This window comes from Melanerpes formicivorus, unplaced genomic scaffold, assembly GCF_026170545.1.
Source record: "Melanerpes formicivorus ecotype bairdi unplaced genomic scaffold, bMelFor1.0.p_v2 SCAF_13, whole genome shotgun sequence".
NCBI lineage: Eukaryota > Metazoa > Chordata > Aves > Piciformes > Picidae > Melanerpes > Melanerpes formicivorus.
In genome coordinates this window covers 19,086,917-19,111,084 of record NW_027142365.1, presented here as the reverse complement: position 1 = coordinate 19,111,084, position 24,168 = coordinate 19,086,917, and the positions used below count along the sequence as shown (strand labels likewise).

General features: G+C 51.2%; 1 protein-coding gene across 6 annotated transcripts in view; it reads left to right on the top strand.

Annotated features, from left to right (window-relative positions):
* The window catches only part of CACNB2 (calcium voltage-gated channel auxiliary subunit beta 2), a 344,461-nt gene that overhangs the window by 261,657 nt on the left and 58,636 nt on the right, over positions 1-24,168 (top strand). For all 6 annotated transcript variants that reach the window (XM_068146356.1, XM_068146359.1, XM_068146357.1 and 3 more), the window contains 3 exons: positions 14,688-14,810; positions 18,341-18,477; positions 22,554-22,630. In XM_068146356.1, the coding sequence (XP_068002457.1) occupies positions 14,688-14,810; positions 18,341-18,477; positions 22,554-22,630 (337 nt within the window). The remainder of the gene's footprint in view (positions 1-14,687; positions 14,811-18,340; positions 18,478-22,553; positions 22,631-24,168) is intronic.

The following is a 24,168-nucleotide window of genomic DNA, read 5'->3' as shown; positions in this document are numbered from 1 at the left end:
AGCCAGGCTGGATGTGGCTGTGAGCAACCTGCTGTAGTGTGAGGTGTCCCTGCCCATGGCAGGGGGGTTGGAACTGGCTGAGCCTTGAGGTCTCTTCCCACCCTGACCATTCTGTGATTCTATGATGTACTTCTGTGGCAGTTCAGGCTGGCTGCCTCCTGTTGCTGCCACATCAGTTACACCTCTGGGGTCCCAGGTGTCCAACCCAGTAGTTGGAACAGGAGACAGCCTGTTCCTGCCCCTAAAGCCTGCACCGTATAAATCCAGCTGCAAAGTCCTTCTCTTCCCTCTCTGCTCCCATGGGAGATGCTCCCTATGAGGTAATGGTGGGGGAGTATCTCAAGGCCTGTCTGGGCCTAATGCCAGGAGGAAGGGGGCAGACTCAGACCTGGCCAGCCTGAGACCAGCCTAGCAGTGGGGGGGGGAAGAAAGAGCCCTGGGGGTTTTGGGTACACCCTCAGGTGGGGAGAAGGGAAGTTCTGGGAGGCCTTTGGGTGTGCTGTGAGGGACTCTGTGCTTTGGGACATCCTTGCCACTATGCTTTGTAGCTTCTGTAAAACACCAATTGCTTTTCCATTTGAGCTTCCCTTCACTCTCCAATCCATCTGTGTGATGAGTGTCATCCTCCTGTCCCTCTCACACAGGATCTGTCTGGCCTCAAACCAGGACAACTTCCCACTTGGTTCCTGTCTTTTGGTGGCCTTTCTGCTCATTGTGGGCAGCTCCATCAGCTTCCCTTCCCTACAAACATGGGCATCCCCCTTACTGGGAGGGATCAGGAGCAGTTTTCTGGGACACCTTCCCACACAATCTGTCTCAGAGAGTCCCTGCCTGACCTGGCCTACTACCGAGTGACATTGGCTCTGTGGGTGGCTCCCTGCTCATCCCCGGAGGGGACTGTCTCTTCCACTGTTAACCTAACCCTTTTGCTCCCAGGGCTGGGGATCTTGGCCTGTGCTCCCCACCAAGGCACAGGTCCTCCCACACCCATCAACATGTGGCAGCCTCCCCCAGAAGGCAGAGTGCTGCCCTGTCCTTTCCCTGCAGCCAGCCTCAGCGCCATGGGTCAGCCTGCTGCTAATGCAGCTGCAGGAGATCTCCAAGTGCTTTTACTTTGCATCATCATCATCTCAACATGGTTAGTCTGGAGACAAAAAGGCTGAGAGGGGGATCTGATCAATGGCTATCAATATCTGAGGGGTAGGTGCCAAGATGAAGGGACCAGGCTCTGTTTGGTGGTGCCCAGGGATAGGACAAGGAACAAGAGGTACAAGCTGGAACCCAGCAGGTTCCACCTCAAGATGAGGAGAAACTTCTTTGGTGTGAGGCTGCTGGAGGTCTGGAGCAGGCTGCCCAGAGAGGTTGTGGAGTCTCCTGCTCTGGAGACTTTCCAAACCCCCCTGGATGTGTTCTGTGTGCCCTGCCCTGGGTGCTCCTGCTCTGGCAGGGGGTTGGAGTGGATGACCTCTGTAGGTCCCTTATAACCCCTAGCATTCTGTCGTTCCTTGATGCCTTCCTTTCTTTGCTCTTTTCCCAGGTGTACCCATAAGCTGTAACCAGAACTGTAACTAGTTCTCCAGGTTACCTCCCTGCAGTTAGATTTGCCCCAGGCTCTGTCAGTAGTTCTCTGGGGCTGTTTGAGCACAGACAGAAGCACTTTCTTGTGCCAGCTGTACCCCCTGGAGATGTGTATGAATACATCTAGAGCCTTTTCTTTGATTACCAAGGCAGTACATCACTACTTCTCTCCTCTCAGGGTCATACTGTGGACAAAACTTTCATGGATTAAAGAAGAAAGTTAGCAGTAAACATATTGATACATGAGGAACAGCTTAGTGCCCACTGTGGGCCTCCAGCACCCCTCCATGGGTTCCTTTCTTTTCCATACCTTCTCTCCTGGCTACCATACCCCCTGCAAGCTAAGCCTTTCTGTCACTGATTTTAAGAGTCTCATCATCTGGGTTGTCTAACAGTGAGGATCCATCAGGTGTTTGCCCTGAATGCCATCTTACTCCTCCCCAGAAGGTGATGTACTATGTTCACTGAGTCACACAGCTGGGTTGTGGTCCCTTCCACCCCTTCTCTGCCTGTGTTCTTCACCTGCATCCTTTGCAGTTAGCTGTCTTCAAGTGTGAGCTGAACAGGAGGTGCAGCAAGTGGAATCACAGAATGGTAGGGGGTGGAAGGCACCTCCAGAGATCATCCAGTCCAAGCCCCCTGCCAGAGCAGCAGCACCCAGGGCAGGGCACACAGGAACACATCCAGGGGGGGTTGGAAAGTCCCCAGAGAAGGAGACTCCACAACCTCTCTGGGCAGCCTGCTCCAGGCCTCCAGCACCCTCACACCAAAGAAGTTTCTCCACATCTTGAGGTGGAACCTCCTGGGTTCCAGCTTGTTCCTCTTGTTCCTTGTCCTATCCCTGGGCACCACCAAACAGAGCCTGGCCCCTTCACCCTGACCCCCAGCCCTCAGCTATTGATAGACATTGATCAGATCCCTCTCAGCCTTCTCCTCTCCACACTGAACAGCCCCAGGGCTCTCAGTCTCTCTTCACAGCAGAGCTGTTCCCAGTCCCTTCATCATCCTCATAGCTCTCTGTTGGACTCTCTCCAGCAGGTCTCTGTCTCTCTTGAACTGGAGAGCCCAGCACTGCACACAGGATTGCAGCTGTGGTCTCAGCAGGGCAGAGCAGAGGGGGAGGAGAACCTCCTTAGACCTCTAGGCCTTGGTCAGCTCTTTTTGTGGGAGCCATCTGCCTGCACAAAAGCCTTGCCACTCCTTTCTGGTGACTCAGTTCCCTCTTATCCAGATGACAGGAAGAGAACAGAGAAGCATTTTGCTGAAATCTGAGCCTGAAGTCTGCTCAAAACTCCCTGGGAGAGCTTCATGAAGCTGAAGAAGCTGAAATGCAAAAGGCAGCTCCTGCCCTGAGCAGGTTTGGAGTTTTCATGTGAGGCTTCCTTTCTGCCCACCAACTTATCAACTCCTTAGGTTGAAATAAACCCCAGCTTCTCTCTTTCAGGATCCAAGAGGGGAAAAAGGGAAAACTCAACTTTCCTTCAGTCACTCTACATCCAGGCTTTCTTTATGCTTCTCTCCCTGCCTGCATGCTCCATTGGGATCTGCATATGGAGGCTTTTATGAATGTTAATGTGTAGGACTGAGATACCATCAGGATGGGTTCCATGGATGGAGCATTCAGTGGCTACAGCACTGGCCTGATGGCTGCACCCAAAGGGTGGCTGTCAGTGGATCCAAGTGGATCCCTTTGCTTTGGTTCAGCCTAAGCAGCTCCATCCCTGCATACCCAGAGAATCTCAGTTCTCTGAGCCAGGGAAAGCAGAGTAAATTGAAAATGCCTAGAAATGCAGATCAGAGCTCTTGCCACTGCTGTGCCTCTTGATGCTATGTCTCTTTTTTCCCCCTGAGGTGAGCTGTGACAGTTCTGCCTCACTTGGTTGCTTTTGTCACTGAATGCTTTCGTAAGAGCTCCTGCTGCATCCAAGCCAGAATTAAGCTTTGGCAGTTCAGGGCTATAATAAGAGTGAGGTTTGCTGCCTGCTCGTGTTTCATCTGCTGGCTGGCTGCCTGCCTGGCTGAGCACCAGCTGTAGGAGATGCTCTGCAAGGAGATCTTCGTCACAGCACTGCACTCTTATATCTCCCACACCCACCAGCAAGCCTGCTTCAGATTCTGCTCCAGGAGAGGCGTCCGAGGGAGATGTCTGCAGCACAAGTCAATAAGGATAGCAGGCAACAATAGAGAGAAGGACTCTGGCTGCTGGAACATGGCTGTGAGAGCTTGGGTTTGGACAGGAACGGCATGGGAGCTGCCATGAATCTTGAAGCTGTCATGGGATGCTCTTGGCATGACTCACCTGGCCCAAAACTTGGCTTTCAGCCACTCCTGTGTTGGCTTCTCCCCTGCGTGGTTCTGCCTGGTTCAGAGAAGCCCTAATGCTGCTTTAATGCTTTTGGGATGGCATTCAACAAGTACAAGTGCCAGGGGCTGCACTTTGGCCACAGCAACCCCATGCAGAGCTACAGGCTGGGGTCAGAGTGGCTGAGAGCTGCCAAACAGAGAGGGACCTGGGGGTGCTGATTGATGGTAGGCTGAACATGAGCCTGCAGTGTGCCCACGTGGCCAAGAAGGCCAATGGCATCCTGGCCTGCATCAGGAACAGTGTGGCCAGCAGGAGCAGGGAAGTCATTGTGCCCTGTGCTCAGCATTGGTTAGGCCACACCTTGAGTCCTGTGTCCAGTTCTGGGCCTCTCAGTTTAAGAAGGACATTGAGAGACTTGAAGGTGTCCAGAGAAGGGCAACAAAGCTGGGGAGGGGTCTGGAGCACAGCCCTGTGAGGAGAGGCTGAGGGAGCTGGGGTTGCTTAGCCTGGAGAAGAGGAGGCTCAGGGGAGACCTCATTGCTCTCTACAACTACCTGAAGGGAGGTTGTAGCCAGGTGGGGGTTGGTCTCTTCTCCCAGGCACCCAGCAGCAGAACAAGAGGATACAGTCTCAAGCTGCACCAGGGGAAGTTTAGGCTGGAGGTGAGGAGAAAGTTCTTCCCAGAGAGAGTAATTGGCCATTGGAATGTGCTGCCCAGGGAGGTGGTGGAGTCACCATCCCTGGAGGTGTTCAAGAGGGGATTGGATGTGGCACTTAGTGCCATGGTCTAGTCATGAGGTCTGTGGTGACAGGTTGGACTTGATAATCCTCGAGGTCTCTTCCAACCTTGGTGATACTGTGATTTAACTTCACTGTAAATCTTGGGAGGCTTTTTCAGTCAAAAAGGGAGCTCCAGAGCACAGGGGCAAGTGGGTGTGACCCTTCCTGGAATGGGGCAGGACTGAAGTGCAACAGCAGCTTTACTGGTGCTCTAGCTCCCAGGGACACATCCATGTGAAGAGAAGGGAAGGGATAAGTCCTCACTGGTCTCCTAGGTGGAGACAGGTGACAAGTGGTGATCCTCAAAGGTCTGTACCGGGACCAGAGCTGTTCAGTATCTTCATCAGTGATACAGACAGCAAGGCTGAGGCACCCTCAGCAAGTCTGCTGATGGGACCAAGCTGAGTGGTGTGGCTGATAAGACTGAAGGATGGGATGGGAACCAGCCAGAGGGACCTGGACAGGCTGAGAGGTGGCTGAGGAGAAACTCTTGAGGTTCAATAAGGCAAAGTGCAAGGTCCTGCACCTAGATCAGGGCAACCCTCATTAGCAGTCAAGGCTTGAAGATGATGATGGGATTGAGAGCAGCCCTGCAGAGAAGGACTTGGGGGTGCTGGTGGGAGAGAAGCTGGACACATTCAAGTATCTCAATGTCCTTCTAAACCTGAGGGGCCCAGAACTGGACACTGTAACTTACTTGCACACTAGAAGGATCTCCCCTTGTGACAGATCCCAAATGTGTGACTTGGCCAAAATGCCAATGGCCAAAAGCACCTTGGAACTGCAAACAGAGAATGAACTGACTGCAAACTGGGGAAGAGGAATAAGACTCAAGTTGAGGCAGGCTTTGGCTGTGCACTGAGACTGCTGAGGGGTTGGGAGGAGCAGCTGAGGGAGCTGGGGTTGTGTAGTGTGCAGAAGAGAAGGCTGAGGGAGACCTCACTGCACTCCACAGCTCCCTGAGAGGAGGGTGGAGTGAGGCTGGGGTTGGTCTCTTCTGCCAAGCAACCAGAGCTAGGAGGAGAGGAAATGTGCTGAAGCTGTGCCAGGGGAGGGTTAGGCTGGAGAGGAGGAAAGATTTCTTTGCTGGAAGAGTGGTGAGGGGTTGGGACAGGCTGCTCAGGGAGGTGGTGGAGTCCCCACGCCTGGGGGTGTTGGAGAAGCTGTAGAGGTGGTGCTGCAGGACAGAGTTTGGTGGTCATGGCAGCTGGGTCATGGTTGGACTCACTGATCTCAAAGGTCTGTCCAGCCTTGATGGTTCTGTGATTGTCTGACACAATTCTGAGGCTGATATTTGTACCTTAATGCTGAGCCCACTGAGGGTTTAGTTTAAAATACCACCACCATTCCCCTGAGTTACAGCCACCTCCATATTCACTTTTCCTGACTCTAGGGTGTTTAACTTCCAGTGTTGATAACTCTTCTCTTAACATAGCTTGAAAGGGATGTGCTGTGTCTTCTTATTCCTGCAAACTGCTTCTGGGCACTCGGGGAGATCTGAATCCCTGTCTCAGAAGTATCTCAGCTAGTGCAAGGCCTACATCCCTGTGGTACTCAGGGGAGGAGTATGATCATATATCCTGGTGGGCAGCAATTCTGCATGGGACAGCAATGTGCCCTTGTGGCCAAGAGAGCCAATGGGGTCCTGGGGTGCAGCAAGAAAAGTGTGGCCAGCAGGGCTGGGGAGGTTCTGCTGCCCCTCTGCTCTGCTGAGACCACAGCTGCAATCCTGTGTTTGGGGCTCTCCAGTTCAGGAGAGACACACACTTCCTGGACGGAGTCCAATAGAGAGCTATGAGGATGATGAAGGACCTGGGACATCTATGCTGTGAAGAGAGACTGAGAGCCCTGGGGCTGTTCAGTCTGGAGAGGAGAAGGCTGAGAGGGATCTGATCAATGTCTATCAGTATCTTGGTGGAGGGGGTCAGGATGAAGGGGCCAGGCTCTGTTTGGGATAGGACAAGGAACAAGAGGAACAAGCTGGAACCCAGGAGGTTCCACCTCAACATGAAGAGAAAGTTCTTTGGTGTGAGAGTGCTGGAGGCCTGGAGCAGGCTGCCCAGAGAGGTTGTGGAGTCTCCTTCTCTGGAGTCTTTCCAACCTCCCCTGGATGTGTTCCTGTGTGACCTGCCCTGGGTGCTGCTGCTCTGGCAGGGGGGTTGGACTGGATGAGCTCTGGAGGTGCCTGCCACCCCCTACCATTCTGTGATTCTATATTTAGTGACCATTTAAGCTCCTGCCATCAGCTGTGCTGATAGGAAGGGGACAGCAGCACTGAGCCAGCTGTAGTGCTTGCTGTGTGCTGACAGCTTCTCAGGGCTTGTTCTGCATATTAGTTAAGAGGTAACAAAACAATTAATTCCCAAACTGATTCCCAAACTCTGAGACACCCTCTCTGGAACATAGATTCAGGGAGCTGCTGGAAGCAGAGCAGTCTTGCTACTAAAGGCCTGGTGCTAATGCAGGAGGCATTTCTCAGCACAGTCCCTTGGAAGCAAGATGCTCACCACACTGTGTTGAGTTCAGGTTCTGACACCCAGACTTGCTGAGGCACCTGGAAAAGTGCAAAGTTCCTCAAACATTACAGCTGAAAATAAAACTGGCATGCAGAATGCAGAATGCAGAAACATTTTCAGTGGTACAGAGAGAGGATCAGAGAATGAGAGAATGGTTTGGCTTGGGAGGAACCTCAGAGATCATCAGGTTGTAAGTCCCCTGCCATGGGGAGGGACACCTCCCACCGGCCCAGGCTCCTCAAGGCCTCATCCAGCCTGGCCTTGAACACCTCCAGGGAGGAGGCAGCCACAGCCTCCCTGGGCAACCTGTGCCAGAGTCTCACCACCCTCACAGTGAAGAACTTTTTTCCTCATCTCCAGTCTAACCCTGCTCTACCTCAGCTTCAAACCATTCCCCCTTGTCCTGTCTCCAGACACCCTCAGGAGAAGTCTCTCTGCAGCCTTCCTGTAGGATCCCTTCAGGTCCTGGAAGGCAGCTCTAAGGTCCCTCTGGAATCTTCTCTTCTCCAGGCTGCACACCCCCAGCTCCCTCAGCCTGTGCTCACAGGAGAGGGAGCCCTCAGGTCTGCCCTACCTCTGATGTGAATAATCCAGACCTCTCCCCAAGAGGCAAAATCCCAGCAGCCAGCAAAGTAAGGACAGAGCCTCTAGCCCAAGACATATTTGACAATCCAGTCCCCTCTAACAGTTTCATGTGCTCCTTGTGTTGGGGGCTCCAGAGCTGGATGCAGGGCTCCAGGAGGGGTCTCAGCAGAGCAGAGTGGGAGAACATAGCTTTTTCTTGGTGAGCTTTTGGTGCTGAGATCTAAATTTTTAACCAAGCACTTCACTGTTGATTTACTTAGGGCTTTCTTTGTCTTGCTGTGTCACAAGTTGAGGGGTTTGGAGCACAGCCCTGTGAGGGGAGGCTGAGAGGGTTGGGGTTGCTTAGCCTGGAGAAGAGGAGGCTCAGGGGAGACCTTCTTGCTGTCTGCAACTCCCTGAAGGGAGGTTGTAGCCAGGTGGGGGTTGGTCTCTTCTCCCAGGCAAGCAGCACCAGAACAAGAGGACACAGTCTCAAGCTGTGCCAGGGGAGGTTCAGGCTGGATGTTAGGAAGAAGTTCTTCCCAGCAAGAGAGATTGGCCATTGGGATGTGCTGCCCTGGGAGGTGGTGGAGTCCCCATCCCTGGAGGTGTTTAGGAAGAGCTTGGATGTGGCACTTGTTGCCATGGTTTAGTTGATTAGATGGTGTTGGGTGACAGTTTGGACTTAATGATCTCAAAGGTCTTTTCCAACCTATTCCATCCCATCCCATCCCATCCCATCCCCTCCTCTCCTCTGCTCCTGGGGAATGTTTGTTTGTGGAAAGCTTGAAACCCTTCCTGCAGATCTTCTCTCGGTGTGAACCTCATCGTACGCCAGATAGCTGGGAGCTGCTAAAACTGCTGTCTCATAAGCTTAAAATGTCCTCACTTGTAACACTGGGGGAAGGGGGGGGGAGAATGTGGGGAAAAAGAGAGGACTTGAAATCCCAGCAGAGTATTTTTATTGCAAACAACAGTGTTCATCTGCTGGCTTTGGCTACCAGAAGGAGCCTGTTTCCAGCAAGCACAACAGACATCTTCAGCTGGGGCTGCTTCCAGCTGTTCCCCTTAGCTCCCCAAGTGGGTGGTGCCCCAGAGCCACCTCCCTGGCAGGCTGTGGCAGGCAGACAGCACACAGCCATTGATGAGTTTGGGCGTTATGCTGTGATGAAAAACAAGAGCCCAGCTCATCTGAGGCGGCTGCGTGTGCGTCAGCGAAGCTATTTCAAGTCTGTGCTGCCTCCTGAGCTGCATGCAAACCAGCATCAGTGACTCTGCTCCAGTGTGGTGTCATAAAGGGAAGGAGGTAGCATGACATGGAAGCTGTGTGTGTGAAGATCACCTAAAATAGCAACAGCAGTGTCTCTGGAGAGTACTGGCGGACAAAACATCCCCAGGAGCCTACCTGTTGTTCAGGCAAGCTGGAACTGGCAGTCGCTGCTTGGTAGCAGCTGGATGTGCTACATTTTCCTTCCTTGCCATTGAGGGCACCTATTTCTGGAGCAGGAACACCAAGGAACTGGAAGGATTCAGAGCTTTCCTCAGTCAACCTCACCAGCAGGCCTCAAGCCTATGGAAAAGACACTTGGAATCAGAGAACGGCTTAGATTGGAAGGAACCTTCAGGATCATCCACTTCCACCTCCCCTGCTGTGGGCAGGGACACTAGAATAGGTCACTCAAGGCCCCATCCACCTGGCTTTCAACACTTCCAAGCTTGGAGCCTCCACAGCTTCTCTGGGTAACCTGTTCCAGTGCCTCACCACCCTCATGGGGAGGAATTTCCTTCTTGTGTCCAATCTCAATCCAGCTTCTTCCAGTTGGAAGCCATTGCCCCTGCTCCTGTCACCCTAAGCCTTTGTCAGAAGTCCCTCTCCAGCTCTCCTGTAGCCTCCTTCAAATACTGGAAGGCTTCTCTCAGGTCTCCCTGGAGTCTTATCTTCTCTAGGCTGAACAACCCCAACTCTCAGCCTGCCCTCGTAGCAGAGGTGCTCCAGCTCTTTGATCATCTTTGTGGCCTCCTTTGCACCTGGTACAACAGTTCCATGTCCTCTTGCATTTTGGGCTCCAGAGCTGGACACAGGACTCCAGGTGGAGGTCTCAGGACAGTGGAGAAGAAGGGGAGAATCACTGAAGCTCTAACTGCTGAGTTTCCATGCAGCCACACTTAGAGAGTGCTTGGAGGGTCTCAGGGGAAGGCTGGTCACAGCTCACAGGGTGTCAGGGGTTGGAAGGGACCTCTGGAGATCTTCTAGTCCAACCCCCTGCCAGAGCAGGAGCAGAGAATCCAGCACAGGTCACACAGGAACACATCCAGACAGGGCTGCAAAGGCTCCACAGAAGGAGACTCCACAACCTCTCTGGGCGGCCTGCTCCAGGGCTCTGGGACCCTCACAGTGAAGAAGTTCTTCCTCATGTTGAGGTGGAACCTCCTGTGCTGCAGCTTACATCCATTGCCCCTTGTCCTATCCCAGGGCACAGTGAGCAGAGGCTGTCCCTGTCCCTTCCTTCCTGACCCCCAGTCCTCAGCTATTGATAGACATTGATCAGATCCCTCTCAGCCTTCTCCTCTCCAGACTGAACAGCCCCAGGGCTCTCAGCCTCTCCTCATCAGCAGTGCTCCAGTCCTTTCAAGCACCCTTGGACTCTCCAGCAGATCCCTGTCCCTCCTGAGCTGGGTTGTGCAGTGGTCATGTCTCCTTGCTTCCCACTCTGGCAGGCTCTGTAGAGCAGGCGATGTGCTGTTGTCTGGGCAAGAATGAGGTGAGTCAGCTCTTTGTAAGTCAGCAGTGTAAGCATGGGCAAGGCCTGGGCATCATTCACACCACCTTAGTGTTGGAAGTGGATGGTGAAGTGTGCTCAGACTCATTGCCTGTGGTAATTTTAGGCTATGCCTTTAAAATTTAGTTCTAGATTTTGAGCAGAAGGGTAGAAAACTGTAAATAAATCACTACTGGGTGTGAAAAGGAAAACCAAAGACAGTTCTAAACTATTTCACTGGAGAAATACCTGCCATGGGACTGCTTGCACCAAAACATTCTGAGGGCTTCTCTTCTCTGCTCACTTCATGCTCTGAAGGGATTTACTCACCTGCTTCTGCTTGACCTTCCAGAGAAGAGCAACGAGGCTGGGGAGGGGTCTGGAGCACAGCCCTGTGAGGAGAGGCTGAGGGAGCTGGGGTTGCTTAGCCTGGAGAAGAGGAGGCTCAGGGGAGACCTTCTTGCTGTCTCCAACTCCCTGAAGGGAGGTTGTAGCCAGGTAAGGGTTGGTCTCTTCTCCCAGGCAGCCAGCACCAGAACAAGAGGACACAGTCTCAGGCTGTGCCAGGGGAGGTCTAGGCTTGAGGTGAGGAGAAAGTTCTTCCCAGAGAGAGGAATTGGCCATTGGGATGTGCTGCCCAGGGAGGTGGTGGAGTCCCCATCCCTGGAGGTGTTTAGGAAGAGCCTGGATGAGGCCCTTGGTCCTATGGTTTAGTTGATCAGATGGTGCTGGGTGACAGCTTGGACTGGATGATCTCTGAGGTCTTTTCCAACCTTACTGATTCTATGAATATCAGAAAGAGAGCAGCCCGGGAGCCAAATGGCATCAACCACACGTTGGGGGAGGCTCCACAAGAACAGCTGTGCCAAAGAGGCAGTGAATTCATTACTCACAGCTGGTTGTACCCAGGCAGGCAGTGCTGCTGCTGCTGTGTGTTAGAGGCTTTGGGGTGCTCTCAGGTGCCAGGCAGGGCAGGTTGCCGGCAGGAGGGCCTCGCGGTCCCGGGGCTGGGCTGGCTCCAGCGGATAGCAGCTGCTTACGATGCTATTGGGATGGGTGCTGGCTTTGTCCTGGGGAAACTGAGGCATGGCAGAGTTCTCCTTGCAAGGGGAAGCAGCCTTGGCTCTGACTCCTAAGCTCATGGCTTCTCTTGTAGCTTGTGGTGTGTAGGCTCCTGGCTGTATCCCAGGCACTGCACCGGGCACTCGAGGTGATACAACTTGAGGCAACTTCAAGCTAGACAAGGTCCAAGCAGGTTTAAGCAAGGCAAGGCTTAAGCAAAGCAAAGCCAACTAGACATCAGCCTGTATATAAATCTTGCCCAAGATTCAATTGGGCCAATAGGGCAACTGAAGCCAGCACACAGTTGCCCGATGAGAAGGGGTTCTGGCAGGCTGTGGCCATAAAGGGCAGAGCCATAGACCTGGGCAGGCAGGAGCAGTGCTCAGAGCCCATGCCCTTACCCCAGAAGCAGGGTTCTTTACCAGACACCCATGGTCCTGTCCCCTATGTTCCTTTTCCCACACTACCCTGACCTTCTGCAGGAAGGAGGGCAGGGGGGGAGGGGACCATGTCTAGACACCTCAGGCTCTGTCTGGGTTTGTGCTGGGGCTTGTTTGGCACTACCATGACATCAATGTAGTGTGATGAAGTTCAGTGTAGTGTGATGAAAAGTCATGTCATGGCTTCCCAATCACGCCCCAGCATCCCTGAGACACAGTTCAAGGCTTTGAAAACATTTTGCCAGCCATAATGTGTGGGGACATCAGACTCTGCTGGGGGACTTGGGAGTGAACTAGAAGTTTAGCCTGGGGAAGGGGAACTGTGTTCCCTTTCTTTTCTTGGAGAAGAACCTCAAGGTGTTCTCTGATGTAGCACAAACCCGAGCAGCAGTGCGGTGAGGAGCAGCTGAGGGAGCTGGGGGTGTTTGGTCTGGAGAAAAGGAGGTTGAGTGGAACCTTTCTGGCTCTTTACAACTCCCTGAAAGGAGGTTGGAGCCAGGTATGGTTTGGTCTCTTCTCCCTAGTAACAAGTGACAGGATGAGAGGAAATGCCCTCAAGTTGCTCCAGGGGAGGTTTAGGTTGGATCTTAGACGAAACTTCATCCCTGAAAGTGTTGGCAAGCACTGGAACTGGCTCCTTAGAGAGGTGTCTGAATCCCTGTCCCTGGAGGTGTTTCCCAGAGGCTGAGGGCCATGATTTAGCCTCAGCCTTGGTGGAGGTAGAGAATGGTTGGACTGGATGAGCTGAAAGGGCTTTCCCAACCAAAAGAATCCTAGGATTCTATTCTATGATTCTATTGACCTCCCAAGCTGTGCTCTCAGAAGGGCTCTACAGTCAGGTGTCTTGCTTAGGGGTGACTGGCAGCTGCTGGAACCCCTCCTCCTAATTGTGGTGGCTCTGGAGACTACCTGGGGACTGACATGTGCTCATCCAGAGCAAGCAGAACAGTCTCACAGTATCACCAAGGTTGGAAGAGACCTCGAGGATCATCAAGTCCAACCTGTCACCACAGACCTCATGACTAGACCATGGCACCAAGTGCCACATCCAATCCCCTCTTGAACACCTCCAGGGATGGGGACTCCACCACCTCCCTGGGCAGCACATCCCAATGGCTAACAACTCTCTCTGGGAAGAACTTTCTCCTCACCTCAAGCCTAAACCTCCCCTGGCACAGCTTGAGACTGTGTCCTCTTGTTCTGGTGCTGGCTGCCTGCGAGAAGAGACCAACCCCCACCTGGCTACAACCTCCCTTCAGGGAGTTGGAGAGAGCAATGAGGTCACCCCTGAGTCTCCTCTTCTCCAGGCTAAGCAACCCCAGCTCCCTCAGCCTCTCCTCACAGGGCTGTGCTCAAGGCCTCTCCCCAGCTTTGTTGCCCTTCTCTGGACACCTTCAAGTCTCTCAATGTCCTTCTTAAACTGAGTAGCCCAGAACTGGACAGAGGACTCAAGGTGTGGCCTAAGCAGTGCAGTGTACAGGGGCACAATGACTTCCCTGCTCCTGCTGGCCACACTGTTCCTGATGCAGGCCAGGATGCCATTGGCCTTCTTGGCCACCTGGGCACACTGCTGGCTCATGTTCAGGCAGCTGTCAATCAGCACCCCCAGGTCCCTTTCTGTTTGGCAGCTCTCAGCCACTCTGACCCCAGCCTGTAGCTCTGCATGGGGTTGCTGTGGCCAAAGTGCAGCCCCTGGCACTTGGACTTGTTGAATGCCATCCTGTTGGACTCTGCCCTTCTGTCCAGTCGGTTGAGGTCCCTCTGCAGAGCCTTTCTACCCTCTAACTGCAAGCTGAGCAGAGTATCTGGAGTGCCAGCTGATTTAGGATTTTTAACTGCTGACTTGTCTATCCCAAGTGAATTCAGAGCACCATTACCTTGTAAACATCTTCTGTGTTGCTATTACATAACCAAGGGAAGGAAACAGGAGACTTGGTGCTGTTCTGCATGGATGCTCTGAGAGTTTCCTCAAGGTTTTGTGATGTTCAAAAGCTAACTTGCAGAAAGCATCCCCTGGCCATCCCTTGGTACAGACTCATGTGTGTGCAGGGAGCATTCTAGAGGGGTCCAGAGGAGGCCACAAAGATGATCAGAGGGCAGCAGAACCTCCCCTATGGAGACAGATTGTGAGAGTTGGGGCTGTTCAGTCTAGAGAAGGGAATGCTCCAGGGAGACCTCAGAGCAGCCTTCCAGTACCTGAAGGGGGCTCCAGGAGAGCTGGGGAGGGACTTTTAACAAGGGCTGGGAGTGATAGGAGGAGAGACAATGGATTGAAGTTTAAGGAGGGCAGATTTAGACTGGAGATTAGGAAGAAATTCTTTGCAGTGAGGGTGGTGAGAGCCTGGCACAGGTTGCCCAGGGAAGTGGTGGAAGCCTTAGCCCTGGAGGTTTTTAAGGCCAGGCTGGATGTGGCTGTGTCCTTCTCCTCAGTGCTGCTCTCCAGTGCTGCTGTAGTGTGAGGTGTCCCTGGCCATGGCAGGGGGGTTGGGACTGGCTGATCCTTGAGGTCCCTTCCAAGCCTGACAGTTCTGTGATTCTCTGATTCCCTGGAGGTGTTCCAGGCCAGGCTGGATGAGGCCTTGAGCATCTAATGGTCTAGTGGGAGGTGTCCCTAGACACCTCTAGTTGGAACTAGAGCATGCCCTGGGTGCATGCCCTGATGCTGTCTGTTGCTCCCCTGCAGGCCAAGCCGGTTGCGTTTGCGGTGCGGACGAACGTCGGGTACAGCGCGGCTCACGATGACGACGTGCCGGTGCCAGGCATGGCCATCTCCTTCGAGGCGAAGGATTTCCTTCATGTTAAAGAAGTAAGTCAAGCTGGAGGAGGGGGGGAAGCTGACTTCCTTTGTCTGTTTGACTCACAGTGCTGCTCTTCCATAAGGCTACCCTTTTATACCACCCAGCACCATAGAGATGTGGCGGAAACAAGACGGCTGAGTGCAAGGGACTGGATGGTCTTTGATACACTCTGCTCTACTGCCCTACGCCGCTCTGCTGAGAACACAGCTGGAGCTCTGGGGCCAGTTCTGGGGCCTCTGTGCCAGGAAGGCTCTGGAGGTGCTGGAAGGTGTCCAGAGAATGGCCACAACGATGAGCAGAGGGCTGGAGCTGCTGTGCTGTGGAGACAGACTGAGAGAGTTGGGGTTGTGCAGGCTGGAGAGGAGAAGGCTCCCAGGAGAGCTTCTTGTGGCCTTTCAGGATCTGCAGGGGGCTCCAAGAAAGCTGGGGAGGGACTTTTGATGGTGTCAGGGAGTGATAGGACTGGGGGGAAAGTAAAAAAACAAACACAGAAATGGGTAGATTGAGATTGGATGTGAGGAAGAAGTTGTTCCCCCATGAGGGTGGTGAGAGATTAGGTAGAGATTAGGAAGAAATTCTTTGCAGTGAGGGTGGTGAGAGCCTGGCACAGGTTGCCCAGGGAGGTGGTGGAAGCCTCCTGCCTGGAGGTGTTTGCAGCCAGGCTGGATGTGGCTGTGAGCAACCTGCTGTAGTGTGAGGTGTCCCTGGCCATGGCAGGGGGCTTGGGAGTGGCTGAGCCTTGAGGTCCCTTCCAACCCTGACAATTCTGTGATTGTACTCTGCTTATAAAAGCCATGGCTCAAATTCCTTACAATCCAATTAATGAGGTTTGGAAAGCAGGAGCTTTTCTTCCCTGAATAAAATCACTGAATTTGGGGTTTTAAACAGCTGCAGGTTAAGTCATACAGTATTTGTGGGGTGCAGCATTGGGGTACTCTGAGAGTACATTCTGATCCAGCAGCCAAGGTTTGATTCTCTTATATTTGTGAGGAGGAATCTCAATAGAGCCTCACAATCACAGAATCACATGGAATCATAGGATGCCAGGGGTTGGAAGGGACCTCCAGAGGTCATCCAGTCCAACCCCCCTGCCAGAGCAGGGTCAACCAGGGCAGGTCACACAGCAGCACATCCAGGTGGATTTGGAAAGGCTCCAGAGCAGGAGATTCCACAACTTCTCTGGGCAGCCTGCTCCAGACCTCCAGCACCCTCACACCAAAGTAGTTTCTCCTTATGTTGAGGTGGAACCTCCTGGGTTCCAGCTTGTATCTCTTGTTCCTTGTCCTATCCCTTGGTACCACCAAACACAGCCTGGCCCCTTCATCCTGACCCCCACCCCCAAGATACTGATAGACATTGATCAGATCCCTCTCAGCCTTCTCCTCTCCAGACTAAGCAGCTCCAGGGCTCTCAGCCTTTCTTCATAGGAATGCTGGGGATTTTATACCCCAGGACCAGGAATCTAAGGGCTGTTACAAGCTGAAATCACCAATTTCCAGTGAATGTCCTGGAGTCACAGAATGTTAGGAGTTGGAAGGGACCTCCAGAGATCATCCAGTATAGCCCCCCTGCCAATATGGAATCACCATGAAATCTTCTCCAGACTAAACTGTTCTCACAGTTCCATCCCCTCATTGTTTTGCTGGCTCCAGAGGTGTACAAAGGGCTCCAGGTGGATTCTCACCAGAGCACACCAGAGGGGCACAATCCCCTCACTCCACCTGCTACCTAGGCTACTGGGGATCAGCCCAGGACAGATAGCCCAGCTCATGTTGAGCTCCTTCTGACACAGCACCCCCAACTCCTCCTCCTCAGTGCTGTTCTCCAGCCATTCTCTGCCCAGCCTGGATGTGTGCTTGGGATCACCCTGACCAGGGTGCAGGGCTCACCTCTCCAGCCCTTCCAGGTCTCTGGATGTCATCCCTTCCCTCCACTCTGCCAGCCAGGCCACACAGTTGCTGTCATTGCTGTCATCCCTACAAATACTGTATGACTTAACCTGCAGGTGTTTAAAGCCCCAAATTCAGTGATTTTATTCAGGGAAGAAAAGCTCCTGCTTTCCAAACCTCATTAATTGGATTGTAAGGAATTTGAGCCAAGGCTTTTATAAGCAGAGTACAATCACAGAATTGTCAGGGTTGGAAGGGACCTCAAGGCTCAGCCAGCTCCAACCCCCTGCCATGGGCAGGGACACCTCACACCACAGCAGGTTGCTCACAGCCACATCCAGCTTGGCTGCAAACACCTCCAGCCAGGAGGCTTCCACCACCTCCCTGGGCAGCCTGTGCCAGGCTCTCACCACCCTCATGGGGAACAACTTCTTCCTCACAGCCAATCTCCATCTCCCCACTTCTAGTTTTGCTCCATCCCCCCCCAGTCCTATCACTCCCTGACACCCTCAAAAGTCCCTCCCCAGCTTTCTTGGAGCCCCCTGCAGATCCTGGAAGGCTACAATGAGGTCTCCTGAGAGCCTTCTCCTCTCCAGACTGCACAACCCCAACTCCCTCAGTCTGTCTCCAGAGCAGAGCAGCTCCAGCCCTCTGCTCCTCCTCGTGGCCCTTCTCTGGACACCTTCCACACCTTCCAGCACCTCCAGAGCCTTCCTGGCACAGAGGCTCCAGAACTGGACCCAGAGCTCCAGCTGTGGTCTCAGCAGAGTGGAGCAGAGGGGCAGAATCCCCTCCCTGGCCCTGCTGGCCACACTTCTCTTGCTGCAGCCCAGGCTCTGCTTGGCTCTCTGGGCTGCAAGTGCTCCCTGCTGGCTGCTGTTGAGCTTCTCCTCCCCCAGCACCCCCAAGGCCTTTTCTTCAGGGCTGCTCTCAAGTCAGTCCCTGCCCAGCCTATATTGGTGCCTGGGATTGCCCTGACCCAGCTGCAGGACCTTGCCCTTGGCCTTGTTGAACCTCCTGAGGTTGTCCTGGGCCCAGCTCTGCAGTCTGTCCAGGTCCCTCTGGATGGATCCTTCCCTCCAGCTGTCTGCTGCACCACACAGCTTGGTGTCATCAGCAACCCTGCTGAGGGTGCACTCAGTGCCACTGTCCATGGCACCAACAAAGATGTTGAACAAGCCTGGTCCCAGGACTGATCCCTGAGGGACTCTGCTTGCCCCTGACCTGATGAACTAAGAGAAAAAGCTTCCTGCAGTTGCAGTGGGTAGGAGCACATGGGAAGAAATCTCTGGTGTCCTGGAAGAACAAAAGCAGCTCTTGTGTTTGAGGGCAGGAGGCTGTGAAGCCTAAAAACAATACCAGTGGTGAAATGGGTGGAAGTGGCAGCCAAGGAGGATCATCAAGTCTGGGAGGGAAGGTTTCTGCCTAAGCACTCTGCAGCTTCTGAACCCTTCTCAAGGTGTAATTATTGTTAATGTATTCCTGGGTCTCAGCACAGCTCTTCATTACCATAATAACACAGCAGAGTGATGAGCTGCAGGGCAGAATTACATCCAGTGGCTTGGCTGCCAATTAGAAGTATTCCCAAACTGATGCCAGGTACACTGCCACCCTGCTGCCTGCCTTCTCCTTGCTCTTTTCTTCTGCAGAAATTTAATAATGACTGGTGGATAGGACGCTTGGTAAAAGAAGGCTGTGAGATAGGATTCATACCAAGCCCAGTCAAGCTAGAGAACATGAGGCTGCAGCATGAACAAAAGGCAAAACAAGGAAAATTCTACTCCAGGTAACAACCAAATGTCCTTAAACAGGGGTGGGGGCACTGAGTGGGAGAGTGGGGGCTGGGGTATGGCTCTGTTCACGGGCTGGCATGGGCAGCTGCAGCTGGTGTGAATCAGTGCAGGGGGATTTGGGTCTGGAATTCATCTCATTGCTGGTTGAGGGAGAGAGGACATCTTCAGGTTGGTTTTTAGTTGTGTCTTTAATCTCATTGCTGGTTGATTAAGATCTTTAGGTTGGTTTTTAGTTGTGTGTTTAATCTCTTTGCTGGTTGAGGGACAAAGGAGATCTTTGGTTTGGTTTTTAGTTGTGTATTTAATCTCATTGCTGACTGAGGGAGAGAGGAGATCTTTAGGTTGGTTTTCAGTTGTGTGTTTAATCTCATTGCTGGTTGAGGGAGAAAGGAGATCTTTAGGTTGGTTTTTAGTTGTGTGTTTAATCTCATTGCTGGCTGAAGGAGAGAGGAGATCTGTAGGTTGGTTTTTAGTTGTGTGTTTAATCTCATTGCTGACTGAGGGAGAGAGGAAATCTTTAAGTTGGTTTTCAGTTGTGTGTTTAATCTCATTGCTGGTTGATTGAGAAAGGAGATCTTCAGGTTGGTTTTTAGTTGTGTATTTAATCCCTTTGCTGGTTGAGGGAGAGAAGAGATCTTTAGGTTGGTTTTTAGTTGTGTCTTTAATCTCATTGCTTGATGAGGGAGAAAGGAGATCTTTAGGTTGGTTTTTAGTTGTGTGTTTAATCTCTTTGCTGGTTGAGGGACAAAGGAGATCTTTGGTTTGGTTTTTAGTTGTGTGTTTAATCCCATTGCTGGTTGAAGGAGAGAGGAGATCTTTGGTTTGGTTTATAGTTCTGCATTTAACCCCACTGCTGGTTGAGGAAGAAAGGAGATCTTTAGGTTGGTTTTCAGTTGTGTGTTTAATCTCATTGATGGTTGAGGGAGAAAGGAGATCTTCAGGTTGGTTTTTAGTTGTGTATTTAATCTCATTGCTGGTTGAAGGAGAGAGGAGATCTTTAGGTTGGTTTTTAGTTGTGTGTTTAATCTCTTTGCTGGTTGAGGGACAAAGGAGATCTTTGGTTTGGTTTTTAGTTGTGTGTTTAATCTCATTGCTGGTTGAGGGAGAGAGGAGATCTTCAGGTTGGTTTTTAGTTGTGTGTTTAATCTCATTGCTGGTTGAGGGAGAGAGGAGATCTTTAGGTTGGGTTTTAGTTGTGTGTTTAATCTCATTGCTGGCTGAAGGAGAGAGGAGATCTGTAGGTTGGTTTTTAGTTGTGTGTTTAATCTCATTGCTGACTGAGGGAGAGAGGAAATCTTTAATCTCAATCTTCAATCTCATTGTTGGTTGATTGAGAAAGGAGATCTTTAATATCATTGCTGGTTGATTAAGATCTTTAGGTTGGTTTTTAGTTGTGTATTTAACCTCATTGCTGGTTGGGGGAGAAAGGAGATCTTTAGGTTGGTTTTTAGTTGTGTGTTTAATCTCATTGCTGGTTAAGGGAGAAAGGAGATCTTTAGGTTGGGTTTTAGTTGTGTATTTAATCTCATTGCTGGTTGAGGGAGAGAGATCTGTAGGTTGGTTTTCAGTTGTGTGTTTAATTGATGGTTGAGGAAGAGAGGAGATCTTTAGGTTGGTTTTTAGTTGTGTATTTAATCTCATTGCTGGTTGGGGGAGAGAGGAGATCTTTAGGTTGGGTTTTAGTTGTGTATTTAATCTCATATCTGGTTGATTGAGATCTTTAGATTGGTTTTTAGTTGTGTGTTTAATCTCATTGCTGGTTGAGGGAGAGAGATCTTTAGGTTGGTTTTCAGTTGTGTGTTTAATCTCATATCTGGTTGATTGAGAAAGGAGATCTTCAGGTTGGTTTTTAGTTGTGTATTTAATCTCATTGCTGGTTGAGGAAGAGAGGAGATCTTCAGGTTGGTGCTCTCTGATGGCCTGCATTGGTTGTTACTCCATTTCATTTTCAAGGGATATTTGTCATCAGTGCCTTTGCTATGAGCAAGACAAACTTGTCAAAGTTAACCTTCCTGCATTCCTCAGCATTTTTCTTTTCACCTGTTTTCCTGACCTTGCAGTTTCTGAAGCACTGATTTTAGAACTTGAAGAAGATGTTAAGACTAATTTGTTTTAAGCTGAAGCCAGTGGCTGCTGGTCAGCTATTAGTGGGAGAAGAAAATTCTTGGAAATGACTTTCATAGAAGCATAGAATTGTCCGGGTTGGAAGGGACCTCAAGGCTCAGCCAGTGCCAACCCCCCTGCCATGGGCAGGGACACCTCACACTACAGCAGGTTCCTCACAGCCACATCCAGCCTGGCTGCAAACACCTCCAGGGATGAGGCTTCCACCACCTCCCTGGGCAACCTGTTCCAATATCTGTGGTAGTTTTAGGCTATCCCTAAAGTTAATGCTGGGGTATACTTCAACCCACCACAAGTATCTCGCCACCCTCATGGGGAAGAACTCCTTCCTAACATCCAATCTGAATCTCCCCACTTCTAATTTTGCTGCATTTCCTCCAGTCCTATCACTCCCTGACACCCTCAAAAGTCCCTCCCCAGCTTTCTTGTAGCCCCCTTCAGGAACTGGAAGGCCACAAGAAGGCCACTTTGAAGGTCATGTAGTCCAACCATGTATGGACAGCAAAAGCCAGAAGAATATAATTGACTGGGACCCAGCTTGGAAGCTAGTGCTGTGTCTGATGTAGTTCTGTTCTGCTTCCCACAGTTTGAACCCATGGAGGAAGTAAATCTTTATTTCTATCTGCTGTCATTGCTGTTTGAGAGGGAAAGTAGATCCTGAGCTTGGTGGTTGGAGAGATGCTTTGGTCTTCTCAGATTCCTTGCCTACAAGCACAACTGTTAAGAGCTGTGGAAGTTTGATGCTGAGTTATTTGTTGTCTCTGAGTGCAGCCTTCATTCCATTGAAATACTCAGTACCTCAATGTGTTGCACAGCACTGCAGGGTAGCAATAATGGCATCTTTCCTGCAGGATTCTCAAGGTGGTTCTGCAGGGCATATGAACACATGTGGAAGCAAAGGCCACTTGCTTCCCTTTGGGTCTGTGGGAAACAAATCCTGCCAGTGTGTCTGAGTCGGATGGACCTGGAGTGGAGAAACCAGCTGGGAGAAATTTGGGAAGCCAGAGAGGCTTCTTGAGTAGGAAGGGCAGCAGTGTTTGAAGAGCATGCCAGGGCTAGGAGTGCTGCAGCACTGCCAGCTGTGAAATGCCCTCTCTAGGAGGGTGTGGTCCTTAGCAGGTTCCTTTTTCCTCTCATGGCAATTCTGATACAGTAGATCTGACCAAGTGATTCCATCCCTTCCCAGTCCATAAGGACTTCCCTGTTCCAGCACCTCTGCTGCAGACAACGCTGCCTTCTGCCACACATCCATTTAGTTAGTGCTTGTTCATGTTTGGAGATGGGAAAAGTGGAAGTGAGTGCTGTCACATGAATTATTTGAGGGGTGAAATAGCCTTTCTTGCCTCCTTCTCAGTGCCTTTCTCCTTAGGGTAATTGAAGTAAAAAGGACTAAAAATACTGTCTCATTTCCACAGCCTGGAGAGATTTTTCACAGAGCAGAACTTGACAATACCCCAGACTGTTATATCTTCGTTTGAGGGGCTTTTTTTTGTGCCCCCTTAAGTGATACCTTGTAGTGAGGCAGCAAAAGGAGTTGTGCTGTAATTAAATACAAAAGATGGTAGGCAAGCTCCCAGTCACTTTCACTAGGGAGCTGTCAATAACCCTGCTGTTAAAAGCAGATATGCTCCCTGGCTTCTTAAGAATTAGTCTCAGTAATGAGTAGTGCCATTAATAATTGTCTCTCAGTAGCCATATTCCTAATGAGCTGCGATGGAGATGGAGAGGCAGTGAGAGCACAGGCAGCAGAGTGACTTTGCCCCAGCAGAAGGAGCAGGACTGCTGTGTGCGGCGCCTGGCTCCTCGACGCTCACCCACCTTGTGTGTGGCTGGCTGGTTTATCATCCTCTTTGTCCCTTGGCTAGCAGCTCCTTCAGGAGGCAGCTAAGAAATAAACTACAGAGAAAGCTGGGAGGCTTCAGACTAATTTGTTGCTTTACTCCAGTAAATCAGGAGGAAACTCTTCATCCAGTTTGGGTGACATCGTTCCTAGTTCCAGAAAATCGACGCCTCCATCATCTGGTGAGTAGGTCCTGAACCCTTTGCTTTACAGTCCAAGAAGCTGAGATACTTTTGCTTCTGTTTTTCTTATCCCCTGTGCCTCACAGGTATAAGGTTGGGTGGTTGCCTTGCCCTACAAAACCTGGTTCAGGTAGTTTTGAAGTAATGGGAGTGGTGCCAGCAAGATCAGGCAACGATGGGGCTGTTAACAGTGCACTGAGTTCCCCCTTGGCTTTTACTGTGGTGTTTTATAGCAAAGACACTGCACTGAAGCAGGGCAGGGGAAGGTTTGGTCTGGCCTGAGCACTTCTGCTGAACGAGCAAGACCTTCTGGCACAGGAGAAAAAGCAGCAATAAGAAGTAAGAAGTTCCCAGGAGGTTTCTTCAGGAGCATCAAGAGCAGCATTAGTCGCTAATAACAGGAATTGCTGGTTTCACAAGTCATAGACTCATGGCATGGTTTGAGTTGGAAGGGACCTTGAGGATTATCTAGCTCCAACCCCCTGGTTTCACAGGTCACAGGTTCATAGATTGATTCATAGAATGGTTTGAGTTGGTAGGGACCTTAGAGATCATCCAGTTCCAACCCCCTGGTTTCACAGGTCACAGGTTCATAGATTGATTCATAGAATGGTTTGAGTTGGTAGGGACCTTAGAGATCATCCAGTTCCAACCCCCTGGTTTCACAGGTCACAGGTTCATAGATTGATTCATAGATCCATAGAATGGTTTGAGTTGGTAGGGACCTTAGAGATCATCTAGTTCCAACCCTCTGGTTTCACAGGTCACAGGTTCATAGATTGATTCATAGATTCATAGAATGGTTTGAGTTGGTAGGGACCTTAGAGGTCATCTAGTTCCAATCCCCTGGTTTCACAGGTCACAAGTTCATAGATTGATTCATAGAATGGTTTGAATTGGTAGGGACCTTAGAGATCATCTAGTTCCAACCCCCTGGTTTCACAGGTCACAGGTTCATAGATTGATTCATAGAATGGTTTGAATTGGTAGGGACCCTAAAGATCATCCAGTTCCAACCCCCCTGCCATAGGCAGGGACACCTCCCACCAGCCCAGATCCTTCTGATGAGGATGTGCCTCCCAGAATCCACACACATCCAATCCTTCCTCCTTTTTGTGATGTGTTGGTCACACATACTGCTTTGCATTTAGAGCATCAGCAGTCAGGATTTGCCTTTGGGGAGCTTGGAGTCAAGATGCCCAAAGCCTCTTGTGGTGAGCTGGTGGAGGAAATCAGCATCAGCTCCTTGAAGAATGCATAGCAGAAGATGAACAAACCCCAAAACTCAGCTCTTGGATGTTCTCCTGAGAGAGAAGAAGTACATTTGGAGTAGTAGAAATCAGAAATACTGATTCAACCTTCCTAGTGGTTTGTCTCCTGAGCCAAAGAATTGTCTTTCCCATTCAGTTCCTCTGGAGCCTGATCTTAAAATGATCCTGAAGATTTTAAAGTCATTTCTATGGATATAAAGAGAGAGAGAGAGAGGAGAATTCAATCAAGTTATGATAGTAGCTTGATTTCATTAAATGGATGGCAAA